Source organism: Geotrypetes seraphini, chromosome 7 (genome assembly GCF_902459505.1).
Source record: "Geotrypetes seraphini chromosome 7, aGeoSer1.1, whole genome shotgun sequence".
NCBI classification, from domain to species: Eukaryota; Metazoa; Chordata; class Amphibia; order Gymnophiona; family Dermophiidae; genus Geotrypetes; species Geotrypetes seraphini.
In genome coordinates, this window is record NC_047090.1 from 6,263,059 (window position 1) to 6,278,328 (window position 15,270).

The window sequence follows — 15,270 nt, forward strand, 5'->3', positions numbered from 1 at the left end:
GCTGCTTATCCTAGGAATAAGCAGTGGATTCCACCACATCCATCTCAATAATGGCTTATTGGCTTCTGTTTTAGGAAATCACCCACCTTTTTCAGTTGTAGCTCAGGTGAGTAATGTTCAGGACACCTGGAGGGCTGACCATCGAAGGGAGCAAATCTAGCCTAATTTTTCTCAAGTCAGTCCTGGAGAAACCCCTTTGCCAATCAGGTTTTCAGGATATCCACAATGAATATGCATGAGATTGATTTGCATGCACTGCCTGCCTTGTATGCAAATCTCCTTCATGCATTTTCATTATGGATATCTTGAAAACCTTATTGGCACGGGGGTTCTCCTTGACTGACTTGAGAAACACCCTTTTAGCCCCCCCCCCAGAGCAGTGTGGGAAGAGCCTGTTCAATAATGGCGTCTGGGTGTCCCAATTCCATTACAGAACACCAGCGTAAACCCGTGCTGGAGCACCTAAATTAACGCACAACCACTTTCATGACATGTATGGATGACATGGGTGTGCTTAAGAGCGTCATGGAATTCGCATAACACATGGCGTTCTCAAAATCGGGTTGGGAGCGATTCAGATTTTCCAGGACATGGTCAGCGATATGCACACTCTTTGCACTGAGTATCCCGGAGAAAAGGGGAGCAGCTGGTGCCTACGCAGAATAGCTTAGGCACGGTGGAGCGACGTGCGCGCTGAGGTGTTTAAAGCGAGACCCCCAATTTATAAATGTGCTGTGATTTCACGTTAGCTGTTAACTTACCTGACCGTCTTTTCGACATGCTTAAGCTTGTGAGTAGCGAGTCCGTGGACACTCTCTCCATTCTGGACTTTGGTGTCTGGAACCGTCTTCTTGCGATCCCAGCTCGGCTTCAGCCCATCTTTGGTTATCTTCTCTTTGCTGCCCCTCTCCTCCCTTATCTGTCCAGAATACAAGAGAAAATGAATCCATTTCACTCGGACACGGCAAGCTTCATAGAGATACATAGGATATATTGATCTACTTGTTCAATTTTATAGTCTGTCCTCCCAGAACGGGTTACAAGTTCATATACATAATATAGGACAGTAAAAGATAGTTTGAGCAAGGACTTCGGATGATGAAAAGACAATTTTAACGTAGCGGCACAGACTGCATCCAGCAGTAGTAGGACAGATTCAAAATGTATGGTTTTTCGCCCCAATATGAGCACCCAGGGAAGATGCATATGCAAATGAATTAGTGCACGAGATGATATCAATCAGTTGGGTAGAGGAGTAGCATAATTCTGCAAATACCCGCTTAACTTACACAGGGGTGGAGAATGGGCTGGACCCAAACGTAAACAAGTTACTTGTAGCACTGGTGTGGTCGCCATATTAGATGAAACAAAAACAACTGTGGAGAAGATGTCCAAGATGCAGGCTTTATTAAAGATACAATGTCTAGGACCCAAAGAATGGGAACTAAGGACCCAACACAGTCCGTGTTTCGACTACGCTGTCTTCCTCAGGGGTCCCTGAAAAGTCCTAAGGCATCGAACCCTGGGGTCAAAGGCGAAATACAGTCCTCTCGAGGGTGCTGTGTAAAGGAATGCGACTCAAATTCTTTGAAAAAAAGCCATGTTAGTCCACGGTTAAAGACAATATATAGAAATAAAAACCAAAATAAATGAAAAACGCTATTTGTATAGGACTGAAAATCAAAAAGTGCATTATATTAGTCCATAACCTTTTTAATTTCTCCAGCGTGAGCAGCGTGCCCATGTCCGGTGTTGGCTCACCCTTTGACGTCACTTTCTAGGCGCGGGTCCCGGAAGTGCTAATGCCAATGCGAGCAACAACCTCGCGCCGGAGAAGTAAAAAAAAAGGTATGGAGGAAGGCAAGGGGCGCTCGGCGAGGAGACATATCATAGAAAAGGGTCCCAATTTTAGGTGCTCTGTTCATTAACTGCTACTGATGGTTCCCGTAACTCCCACCCTTCGACACACCTAACTCCACCTCAACGTCTCTGGCCTTCTGCCGGGATCACTAGCACACTTGCAAGACATTGTGCAAACTCAGGCCATGCAATGATTTCCACAAGAGGCTTGGCGAGAAGGCACCTCATTTTAACGCCTTGCAAAGCTTTCCAGAAACCAAGATCATAAGATTCGCAAATAGCCTTGTGGGATCGTAACCAAGGAGGCTACAACCAAGCCGACAGGGCAACTCCCTCGGCTGAGTGAAAAGCAGGTTAGCTTCCTTGGCTTGGGAGTGTTTTGCATGGCCACATTTCAAAATGAGTTGCCATGCGATCAGATAGGTGAAGGTACTTCAAGCATTTTCTTTATCTGTCCTGGTAATATAACTGGGACAATGGGGGGATTAAGTGACTTGCCCAGGGTCACAAGGAGCAGTCTGGATTGAACCCACAACCTCAGGGTGCTGAGGCTGTAGCTTTAACCGCTGCACCACCCTAGAAATCGAAATGTAGTACAAGTGAGCCAAGTAAAGGACAGTCATGGGCCATTGTGACATCACTGATAAGGTTGGCTCCTATTGGTCGAATAAGGCATTATGATGTCACAATACTACGCAGGTTACCTTTCACACTATTTCTTTATTCAATTTTCTATACTGTTCTCCCATCGGAGCCCAGAACATTATACATGAATTTATTCAGGTACTCAAAGCATTTTTCTCTGTCTGTCCCGGTGGACTGATAAATCTATCTAATGTACCTGGGGCAATGGGGGGATTAAGTGGCTTACCCAGGGTCACAAGGAGCAGTGTGGGATTTGACTAGACTATTGTAATGCGCTCTACAAGGGAATCATTCAGAAAGAACTCAGAAGATTAAAGATAATACAAAACACGGCGATCTAGCTAGTAACCAAATCAAAACAATACGACCACGCGACACCATTACTTATAAAAGCCAAACCGAATCACATATAAAATTCTTTTACTAACATTCAAATCTCAAACCTCCAATAAACCAGAATTCATAAATAGATTAATAATTCCTTATACACCTAATAGAGCACTTAGATCCCATCACCACAGCAGATAATACCTGGAAATACGTTCATCTGTATTCTCCAGTTATGGAACTCAACCTTTGGGACGAATCCAACGTCGAACGATTTAAAGACTTTTCTATTTATAATATATGACAACCTGTTTCCAGCCACTTTCACAGAAGTTCGTTCCCCTCCTATAATTCTGTTAGTCCATAGTGGCCATGAAAATACAAATATTGTTTTTATATAATGACAAATGTTTGTATGACCCCTTTGGGGTTTCTTTAAAGAAATATTATTGTAAAACCGCTTCGAAATTTGATAAGCGGAATAACACATTTTAATAAAACTTGAAACTTTAGTCGAATTCAGACCCCTAGATCCCCCCTCCAGACCCCTAGAATTTAGCTCAAATAGGGTGCGCCTATGGTTAGACGTCTACTGGTGCCTAGGTGTACCTTAAGCTCTGCTATAAATAGGGCCTAAGAGTGACACGCGCCAAGTGCTGCGTTCTTCGGCACTTTATAGAGTCAGGCCGTTGGTGCATTTGCCAATATTTCTGCCGTGTTTAACTTGCGAAGCCCCTTTTGGGACCACATATTGCACCATGAGTTGCATCAGCCTCCGTACGTGTAGGCAGCCATGTTACTTACCCTAGAGCGAAATGCTGGCATCCCAAGTCCGCGCCTGCGTTTCCCAACAGAAATGCAATGCAAAAAAACTGGTAGGATTTCTCGAGTAGGATTTTCAGTCTGCAGTTTGTACGGTTAGGCTCGCATTTTGGCTAAGTCAGATGATTAAGAGGATTCAGGTACAGGGAAAGCGGAAACAGAAATCTTTAAGGGGTGCATTTTCAAAGGTATGGGCACCTTTCAGGTGAGAACCACCAGTTGGATTATTACAATTTATTTATTCCAATAAAGTTCCTGTACTTTGTACATCAACTCTGTGGTAGAGGTCTGCACAGAAACGGGGATCGCGGGAATCCCGCGGTTCCCGCAGAGATCCCGCAGGAATCCCCCCCAACCCAAGGGACTCCCACGGGGACCCTCCTCTGGCCCACGGGACTCCCACGGGGACCCCCCTCTAGCCAACGGGACTCCCACAGGGATGAAAGGCTTTGGAAGCAGGGTTCGTCCATATAATATAATGGACACGTCAGCCTTAGTAAAAGAGGGGGTTTATAAGTTAATTACCTGAACAGAAAACAAAAAAAGGGTTCCACCAAAAAGTTTCCACAAGGAAAACAGCAGTGCAAACACAAAAGAAACTGTGGAATTGATGATCCTGTCAGAAGTAATTGCTGCTTTTTATGGGGATGGGCGGGGATGGAGGTAATTCCTTGCGGGGATGGGTGAGGACAGAGAGGATCCAGGTGGGGACGGAGAGGATCCTGGCGGGGATGGATGGGGACGGAGAGGATCCTGGCGGGGACGGTGAGGATCCTGGTGGGGACGGAGAGGATCCTGGCGGGGATGGGTGGGGACAGAGAGGATCCTGACGGGGACGGGTGGGGACGGAGAGGATCCTGACGGGGACGGGTGGGGACGGAGAGGATCCTGGCGGGGACGGGCAGGGATGGGTGGGATTTCTGTCCCCGCACAACTCTCTACTCTGTGGCTCTCCTCTTTGCTTCGGTTGTTTGACCTTTCACTGCAGATCTGTTGGACTTCGTTTGGTTTTGTTACCCAGGCTGCTATCCAGATGTTTAAGGCTGAGACACACCCGTGTAAGATCCCCCTTGCAGGATTTACACCAGGTTTCACTAGGTGCCCGTCCGTGTGCGCAAAGTCATCCATGGGAACTGGCGCTCAACACTGTTCTCTATAGCAGTGGTTCCCAACCCTGTCCTGGAGGAACACCAGGCCAATTGGGTTTTCAGGCTAGCCCTAATGAATATGCATGAAGCAAATTTGCATGCCTATCACTTCCATCATATGCAAATCTCTCTCATGCATATTCATTAGGGCTAGCCTGAAAACCCGATTGGCCTGGTGTTCCTCCAGGACAGGGTTGGGAATCACTGCTCTATAGGGTGTGAGGTGCGGCATGCCAGTCAAACATAGAATTACCTAGAAAATTCTCCTATTAACATTTAAAATTCATGACACAAATCTTCCGGAATTCACAAATATCTATCTCCCAGAACTTGCTGTTCCATCATCGAGACAGATCGATACAAGGTGCACAAACATTTTCTCAGTTATTTCGCTTTGGAACTCTATACCTAATTGTTTACGGGCAAGAAACTCGCTTATCTCACTTCAAGTCTAAACTAAAAGCTTTCCTTTTTAAAGATTTTTTTAGTCTATAATTAAGGACCTCCTAACTTTTACACCAATACAATTTAATTCCCAATTCTTTCGTGGTTCCCTTTTATGCTCTTGCCTATCAATATTGTACACTTCTCCCTCCGTATTCGCTGTGATAGGGGATTAACAGAACCGCAAATACAGAAAAACCGCAAATAACTTTTTCATATGTTATTCACTGTTTTCTATTAAAAACCATTGTGAATATAGTGAAACCGTGAATAACATGGTGGGAGACCTGGCCGATTTCGCTATGCAAGCTGATGTAATTGGGGGGGGGGGGGGGAGAATGAGCCAGCAAGCTAAAAACTGCAAATAATTGAAACCGCGAATACGGAGGGTGATGTGTGTTCTAATTCATACCTTCTGTTTCTGTTTGTCATTCCTATCTTTTTGGTTTGTTAATAATTATTTTGTTTTGTTCTAACTTGTATTTTTACTGCATTATTGCCAAATGTACACCGCTTAGAAGTCTGATTAAGCAGTATAACACATTTTTAATAAACTTGAAACTGTATAGAACGCAATTTCAGCGTTGATCTTTCTGGCCCTCGACCTTCACTGCCATTTACTGAATCCGGCCTTAAGGTAATAGAATGAAGGTCTTATTATTTCACAATGGAGAAGGGGATGCTTATTTTAAACGTCCAACTGGGTTTGTTCACGTCTTTTTGTGCTCAGATGCTCCATTGAAAATCTACCGCATAGAGATTTCACAAGATTGATTTAAAAAGTAATAACAGAGTCTGAAGCAATTTCAGAGACAGAGAAAGGATTATCAGGCATTAGATGCTGGAACTGAAAGAACTTAAGAGGGGCTGCTGAAAAGTTCTCAGCCCAGCCGAGAAGAGAATGACCTGGATATGGTTCAATCAATGATCTGAAACGACGTCAAAAAACGTAGAATTTCATTCCTGCAAATTGGCACTTAACGAAATAAGAGAACGCTCTTTTCGGCTCCAGTGGCAAAATAAGGCTCAGAATTGAGGAAGTTGGTTGGTTGGGCCGAGAACGTTTCAGCACTCTCTCGCAATGTGAATTCCCTGCCTTGCGCTGAGAACTGAATTACCTCCTCTTTCTTGAGGCTTGAAAGGCTTTTCTCCTCTTGCGTTGTTCCTTTTTTAAAGGTTGCTCTTGCATCTTTATCTTCACCCTTTTCCTTTTTTTTTTTTTTGAAAAGGACAGTATAAATCTAGGCTCAGGGTTTTTAAGCACACGCCACCCAGGCTGTTAGGCGGTGGCGGGCAGGTGGATGCGCACCCACTGACTGCCAACAGCTCCGCAGCACATAATGCCCCAAACCGCCCATCACAAGCTCCAGCTCTCAGCATCCTGTACTGCGCCAGATGAATAGGGCTGTATGTTGTGTTTACATTTTCGAAAAAAACAAAAAAATGGCGTTGTGGGCATCTTTCAATAGCTTCTTCCAATTTCACCTAGGTTTTCTGCATCACCTATTTGTTGCCAAAAAACTAACATTCTGTTTAACAGAACATTAATTCAGCTCTGGCTATAATTCCATTCCTTGTAATATTATGGTGCGTACTCCTTCTTCCACTTAGGTTATCTAGATTTTGCCATGAATTTTTACCAGAGAGGTTTATTCCTGGCAAAATGACAGCCCTATTCATCTCTGTCAATATTCTTTATTCTGTTTACTAGATCTTCTGTGCTGCAATGCTGTTCACAATCAACCACCTAGGCAGTGCTGTGCTCTTCACTGCTCACACAAGTGCTGCTGTGCTCTTTACAACCAATTACCCAGGTGCTGCTGTGCTGTTCACTAGCCACACCAGTGCGTCTGTGTTGCTTTAAATCAGTCACTCAGGTGCTGCTGTGCTGTTCACCAATCTCCAGGTGGCGGCTGTGCTCTCGATGCTCTGCTCATTTATCACTCATGTGGTGTCCTACTACAAAGTGCATTCCTTGCACGTTGCTCGTGATTTTTGCGTAGCACAGTGCAAATGAACCCATTCCGTGTGCCCCTTTTTAAAAATACTGCAATTGACAGCAAAAGCAAGGACCTATCCCAGGGGTAGGCAATTCCGGTCTTCGAGATCCAGAGCCAGGTCAGGTTTTCAGGATCTCCACAATGAATATGTATGAGATGGATTTGCATGAGATGCAAATCTATCTCATGCATATTTATTGTGGAGATCCTGAAAACCTGAGCTGGCTCTGGCTCTCGAGGACCGGAATTGCCTAGCCCTGTCCAGAGCTCTAGTGTGCCATGCCAACAGAAGCCAGTGCTTTAGGAAAGTGAGAAATTAATTCGCAGTTTAGAGCTTGGCGTGCAAGGCGAGACTTGCGAGTGTCAGCGCAACATTTCAATGCATTGCATTTCTAGCCAAACGCAGGCATCTCAGACATTGTGTGAAAGGCTTTACGGTACCTGTTTCCTTAGGAAGGCTGGTTGGGCTTTTTCTTCTTGCACTTTCTTCTCTTTCACCTGTCTGTCTTCCACTTTCTTTTCTTCTGTCTTTGATTTTTCCTCTTTCTTTTTTGCTTCTAACTTAGCCTTTTCTTCTGCTCTTTTCCTCTCCTTCACTTCTGCCACTTTCCTCTCCTCTGCCTTTATCCTTTCCCGTTCCCTCTCTTCGGTTACTCTTTTCTCTTCTGCTTTTTTCCGTTCTTTTTCTTCAGCTGCCTTCTTCTCTGCCTCAAGCCTTTCTCGCTCCCTCTGTTCAGCTGCTCTCCTCTCCTCTGCCTCAAGCCTTTCTCGCTCCCTCTGTTCAGCTGCTCTCCTCTCCTCTGTCTCAATCCTTTCCCGTTCCCTATCTTCCGCTGCTCTCCTCTCCTCTGCCTCAATCCTTTCCCTTTCCCTTTCTTCCGCTGCTCTCCTCTCCTCTGCCTCATTCCTTTCCCGTTCCCTTTCTTCCGCTGCTCTCCTCTCCTCTGCCTCAATCCTTTCCCGTTCCCTTTCTTCTGCTGCTCTCCTCTCCTCTGTCTCAATCCTTTCCCGTTCCCTTTCTTCCGCTGCTCTCCTCTCTTCTGTCTCAATCCTTTCCTGTTCCCTCTCTTCGGTTAATCTGCTATCCTCTGAATCATCATTTTGCTCTTTTTTTATATCGATTATTATGTCTTGCTGCAGGTTGAGATTATTTATTTCTAGTGTTACGTCTACCTGATTTTCCTCACTGACATCTTGATCTGCCTTTTCCTCTTCTTTGGCATCACAGATTTCTTCCTTCTCTTCTTGCCTCCAGTCATTTTTCTGGGATGATTTAGTTACAGTTTCAATCTCCTCATATTCATATTGGCCTCGGCGGGTTGCTGGCTTCTCATCTTTCGCTGCAGTCTCGTTTTCTTCTACCTCGTTATTCTGGCTCCTCCTGGGCTGTGATAAATTATCATCTGTTATTGTTGGGTCCAACTCTCTTTGGCGTTCTAAGGCTTCCTGTAGACGTCTTTGACGTCTTTCCTCCCGTTTTGCTAGTCTATCCAACAAAGCAGCTTCCTCATCGTTTGTCGCTTCAATAGTTGCAGTAGATGTCTTTTGGGACAACTCTTCTGTTACACTGTACAAATGCAAAAAAAAAACAAAAACAAGCTACAGGTTAAACAAGGACCATGAAGAAGCCAGAGAGGCACTCCACTAAGACATTCTGATCCAATAATTGCTTCTGGAGTGGTTTTGTACATAACCAGCGACCACATAAAATATATGGATAATATATTCATATCTTTATACTGATTTTGAACCAAGAACTTCCGAATATGCAGGGACACGACCTTATGGGGGAAATTCTATAAACAGCATCTTAACTTAGGCGCCAGTAGGCACTCTACCGGTGTCTAAGTTAAGAGGGAAATGCCGTTTCAAACTGTACTTAAATCAAATTTCAAGGTGCCTACTGACACTTAAACAGCACTGGAATCACACCTCCGGAGGTGCCCTAACGCCACTGTAGGGACACCTCCGGAGGCGTGATTCGTATCAAAGATAGACGCCGGAAACGTAAGCCTTGAAAAGCCTGGCTTACATTTCCGGCACCTACCTTTGCCAGAGGCGCTGTCGTGTGATTGATATGCTTTTCAGGCGGCCATTGACAACAGCGCTTTTTAGAGAATTTGGATAATTGATGGACACAATTATCTCTTCTGTTTCTGCGATTTGACTTGGGCAGGAAGATAATTTTATAACTAGGGTGCATTGAAACATGATGGCGGATAAAGGCCAAATGGCCAATCTAGTTGCATGCTAAGGGTGAAATTCTATAAATGGTGCAGAAAACAAAACAAAAACCCTAGAGCACTTGCTTTGGTCAAAGGTTTGCATAAGGCATGACGATTATTTACAAATACCATTTTGGAAACTCAGATAAAATCCATCCCATGTATAGAAACATGAAGGAAGATAAAGGCCAAATGGCCCATCTAGTCTGTCCATCCCCAATAGCCTCTCTCTAAGAGATCCCACGTGCCTATCCCAGGCCCTCTTGAATTCAGACACGGTCTTTGTCTTCTGGGAGACTGTTTCACACATCTGCCACCTTTTCCGTAAAAAAGTATTTCCTTAGATTACTCCGGAGCCTATCACCTCTTTACTTCATCCTATGCCCTCACATTTCAGAGCTTCCTTTCAAATGAAAGAGACTTGACTCATGCGCATTTACGCCACGTAGGTGTTTAAACGTCTCTATCATATCTCATCTCTCCCACCTTTCCTCTAAAGTATACATATTGAGATCTTTAAGTCTGTCCCCATATGCCTTATGATGAAGACCATGCACCATTTTAGTAGCTTTCCTCTGGACCAACTCCATCCCTTTTATATCTTTTTGAAGGTGCGGCCTCAGAATTGTACACAGTATTCTAAATGAGGTCTCACCAGAGTTTTGTACAGGGGCATCAATACTGGCCATACCTCTCCCTATGCACCCTAGCATCCTTCTAGTTTTCGCCGTCACCTTTTCAACCTGTTTGGCCACCTTAAGATCATCACATACAATCCCACCCAAGTCCCGCTCTTCTGTCGTGCACATAAGTTCTTCACCCCCTAAACTGTACCGTTCCCTCGGGTTTTTGCAGACCAACTGCATGACCTTGCATTTCATAGTATTAAATTTTAGCTGCCACATTTCAGGGATTCCATCATGTAGATGAGAAAGAAACATAAGACAAAGGGAAGAGTGTAGAGACTGGGCTAGTATGACAATGATTCTGCATGGAATAACCTGAATGCAACGGAGACCCACATTTTTCATGCTAAGTAGACAAGAAGGCTCAGGAGAATAGCTACATCATGAGGGTAACTTTGGATTCCTTAAGAGGGATCCGTCATCATGTTTCTGTGGATAGAGAGAGGAAGAGAATTCCAGGAGGATGGGCCTGTAAACAGTTTAGGGGGTAAATAAACTATACAAGCCTTTTGAGAAGCTATAAATCCCGATATTCCAACATACATGTGTATTCCTATCCCAAAACAGCAAGCCCCGCCCAAATCACACACCCCTTACAAAATCTGAATGCATGGATTTGCACGTGTAAATAGTGGCTTTCTGAAATGGAAGTTTATGCTTGTGTGGGATACACACCAGTAAATGCTAGTGTTTAGAAGTAGAAATCTTGAGTAAGCCTTCTAAGGCAGCCATGGCTCTTTCTAACAAGTGTCCCTTCAACACAGGTGGCATAAAGCTCCACATGCAATCCACTCTGATGCATTATGAACAATAGCGTATTCAAGTAAGTACAGTGTGATGTCATTGATTCATTATCCTAAAACCTGGCCCAGACTCTGGGATCACAGGCCTAGGCATTCTGTGCTCGCTGCGCGTTGATCACCTTGCTGCCGTCTAATTCAAGTAACTGAGTCTGTGGCCATATTCCAGATTTCTCCGGAGATGTCCTGGGTTTTGAAAAGCTTTCCTTCAGGCAGGAGGGCATCCGTGCATGCCCGACGAGAGCAGGCAGTGGGAGGGGGTGGGATTGGAGGCGGGGACGGGTGGGACAGGGCAGGCCTGGGGGCGGGTCTAGGAGGTCCGGATTTTCCAGATGGAAAATCTGATAACCCTATTCCAACGTCTCTTCCGACCTCAGCTGCTTCTGCAATGGAAGATGAGCCATTGAATATCCAGCATTGTCTGCCAAAGGATTACCTGTTCTGGGCATTAACTTCTGTCTTTTCTGTACCAGGAGCTTCTCCATCCTCATCCCTCTGAAGGCGGAGTCTCTCCTGTCTCGCCCGACGGCGACGCTCTCTGGCCGCTTCTTCCTCATCATCATCGTTTCTCTCATAGGACAGCCTGTGACACAGACATTTCAAATTTTTTTTTAAAAAATGAATAAAGAAAAACCACACAGCCCATGAGAGAGACAGGGAAAGCCTGCAGAGAGTTAAAGGGGTCAGTTTTCAAACAGGATTAAACATAGAGCACCACAGATATTCAGAAGATATACAGGCAAAAGGCAATACCCCCTTAATTAAACAATTTAGTAAGGGCCTGATAATTCATTTCTACATTATATGTCCCAACCAGGACCAGCTGGGTGGGGTGCAAATAGGGCAATTGAAGTGCTTAGTTCCAAAATCAGTTAAGTGGAAAAAAGTTCATTGCGGTTTACAATAAGAGGTAAGAACTGTAAAATCTCAGCGAATTTACAGCACAGGACGGGGCCTGGGGGCATGGCCAGGGGTCCAGATTTTCCACATTGGCCCCATCTAACCAGCTATGGCCCTGTCCTGCAGAGGTCCCCAAGCCTGCCCACAACTGAGGACAGAACAACCTGCTCACAGATTTTTTTTTTTTTTTTTTTGGGGGGGGCTCCTTCCGCGTTTCACTCTGTCCTGCAGTCACCCATAATATTAACAGGATATAATGAGCTCACCTGACCGACCTGCCATCCATTGCCGCCATGTGTACGTAGGACAGCCTCTTTGGTCTCTGGACAAGTGACTCCATAGTCTTACAGCTAGGTTGCCAGCCCAAGTCCTGCCTGTGAAGCTGTATCTCGTGAGCAGCACTGACACCCGATCCATTGCATTAAAGATTTAAACGACAGGGAGCAACACTCCTATAGGGCCTTGCGCTTCCCTTGACAGCTGGAGGCAGCACCATGGAGGGGGCCAAAATTGTTCTCCACTGTCATCGGTGTAGCTTTTGAGCTAGACAGGCCAAAGCAGAGTGAAGAATTGTGCGATTTGCTGTTTTAACACTCTGGAGCCTCCCCCCGGCGCTTGGATTTCAGGTCTCCCACTCCTTCCGGGAAAGTGTGTTACACTTTGCCTCTCCTTATCTCACTCACTCATGTCTGTTTGATATGTGTTTTCAGCTCCGTCCCTGGGCCTCACGGGAAATGCAGCCCCTGTTACTTGCTGAGTTGGTCTGAGGTGCCCTTCCATTTCTCAGTCGATTGACTGTGAGGTTAACAATTTTACCTTCCTCCGAGGGATCATACTGCAGAACCACGGCACGGAAAATGGAAACCAGGGCTGGATCAGGCTCGCCCGGGGCTCTCTCTTAAACCTGTGAATCTTGGTCCCCCCTTGCTATCTGATTTAGAAATTGAGCGGTTGAAGCGTTGGTTTGGGAGAGAGTCGAGAGGCTCAAGTTTTCATGCAAATGAAAGAGGCAGCAAGGCAGGAATTAATTCCAAAAAAAGCAACCGATAGCACTGCCTCCGAGCTCTAATGAAAACAGTATGACCCAGTCAAATGCCTGCCTGTTTGAAGGATATAGCGGATGGGGCCTAGTGGCAAAATTCCAGACTTGGACTGTCTGAGCAACTTACCAAATCTGCAGATTCTCAAATGGTTTTGCATTTTTATTTAACATTTTATTTAGCGGACGGCGCATTTCACGTTAATTCCTACTGGAGCGATTTTCTTATCTGCCAATCGAGGGGATGTTTGGCCTTCTTTCAGCCTTAAGCAATATGTGACCATGTAAGGACAGAACAAACACACGGAGCAGATGTTAACAAGACTATTCACAGCCACATATTTCTAGCTAGGGAGCAGAATATAGTGCATTAAATTCTGATCACCGTGGGTTACCACATTTGCCACTGACTGAGCAAACGTGAAACATGCTTTAGATTACCACTTGTCCTCAGAAGACAGGTACTCTACAATCAGCGTGTGGTAAATTGGGTCTATTTCCAGATACATTCCAAACATACAATATTAAAAGGTAGTGAATGGTATTGGCATAACGTACGCCATTCCGTGGAACCTTTTCTCTTTATACCAAATGCTGGCTAACACATAGCTTCTGCATGTTTATAAAAAGTTAAAAAGATCCTTCAGTCAGAGAATGGCATGGATGGGAAGACATGACATTCTGTTCTATTTCTTAACATATAACTCATCTACCAAAGCAAAAACAGGCGGAGAAATCTATATTTATAAAAAAATACTTGAGGGAATGATGCCCGTGGGCCGATCTCAGATAAAGGCACACACGTGAAAAGCTCCAAGATATAAAATTGATTGGAGAGACTTCGGTACTGGGGGACTGCTCTAGGTAACAAAGACGGTATCTCAAACATAGCCCTGATAAAGCCTAAATGAGTCTGCTCTGTACATCATCATGTCTCTTAAGATTTAATGCAAACCAAATATATGCTCCTTTTGAGATTTTGCTCTGTCATGGCTCCCCCAAGTATGGAACGCTAGGCCTCAAGACCTCAGTCGAGAATCTTCCCTGATCATCTTTAAATCTAAACTCAGAACATTCCTAGTCAAGGAAACCCCTATTCCCGCAATGGGTTCCAAAGCAGCGCATCTGCTTTTAATAAAATAAAATACCCATCCCTCTTCAGCGCTTGGGATTTTAAAAAGGACCCTGAAATATAAAAACGTGACTTTACGAGGCTGGCTCTTTAATTGGCACCTGCAGAACTTCCAGCTCTTGGGTAAGGCTGCTGACTCAGCACTTAAAAGTGTAAACACACTGGTTCTTGCACATGCAGCTGCTGGGGTGACGTTGCTTTTTTTTTTCCCCCCTGAACTTTTGTTTTAAATGGTTGGTCCCACTACCTGCATTTTCCACAACTCTATAAATAGCTCAATGTTTGTAAAATTGTCTGAAAATTGTGAACATCTTGTCTTGGATGTCGCTCGTCTGAACTATGCGCCTTACTACTAACTACTTACTTATCACATATGTAGCGCTAAAAGGTGTACGCTGCGCTGTACATTTTGGACAGACAAGACATGATATAGAGGGTAGAGCATGCAGAACCCAAGGTGAGAGGAGTTAGGAGTCAAAAACACTCTCAAAAAGGTGGGCTTTCAAATGGGCCTTGAACACTGCCACACAGGGAGCCGGCTGTAGGGATTTGGGCAGCTTGTTCCAAGCATATGGCGCAGCAAGGCAGAAGGGGCGGAGTCTGGAGTTGGCAGTTGAAGAGAAGGGCACAGATAGGAGGGACTTACCAGATGAGAGGAGCTCATGGGGGAGGGGATCTTAGGGGGAGATAAGTGAAGATAGAGAGAGTGAGGAGCAGCCAAGTGAGTGCATTTGTAGGTAGAGTAAGGGGAGTTTGAATTGTGGACGGGAAGCAAGTCGTGCAGTCGAATTCTGGACGGATTGTAGGGGAGTGAGATGGCTGAATGCTGTGTTGCATTTCATTACATTACCATTTGAATTCCGCCAAAGTCCTTATGAGTTCATAGCGGATCACAACAGATTTGATTACCGGAAACAATTCCAGTTAAACATAATGCAATAATAAAATTATGTATGAATGAGCAGATATAATCAATAATTTCAAGATAATTTCTTAAATAGAAATGTTTTTTTTTTTAAATTTTATTTTATTTTTTAAACATATGTTTATTAACAGTGAAGCAACACAAACAATCAGGCGACAACAATGCCAGAGCATACAATCAGATACCACAATATATGTAAAAACAACTGGTATAGTCACAACCAGCAGGAGGCCTGAAAAAAATCCACGAACAGGACATAAGTGAAAAATCTCAAGAGCTTCCTAAAAGCGATGTAACAAGCTTCTGATCTAGTTGAA

The 15,270-nt window shown here is 44.6% G+C and overlaps 1 protein-coding gene across 9 annotated transcripts in view; it reads right to left on the reverse strand.

Annotated features, from left to right (window-relative positions):
• CALD1 (caldesmon 1) overlaps positions 1-15,270 on the reverse strand; it is a 220,030-nt gene that overhangs the window by 36,026 nt on the left and 168,734 nt on the right. For 4 of the 9 annotated variants that reach the window (XM_033951387.1, XM_033951388.1, XM_033951389.1 and 1 more), the window contains 4 exons: positions 11,394-11,540; positions 7,688-8,813; positions 6,365-6,454; positions 762-919 (listed from right to left, as the gene is read on the reverse strand). In XM_033951387.1, the coding sequence (XP_033807278.1) occupies positions 762-919; positions 6,365-6,454; positions 7,688-8,813; positions 11,394-11,540 (1,521 nt within the window). Of the gene's footprint in view, positions 1-761; positions 920-6,364; positions 6,455-7,687; positions 8,814-11,393; positions 11,541-12,123; positions 12,845-15,270 lie in introns of those variants that run through there. The other 5 variants (XM_033951385.1, XM_033951392.1, XM_033951390.1 and 2 more) reach the window with 4 other exon arrangements.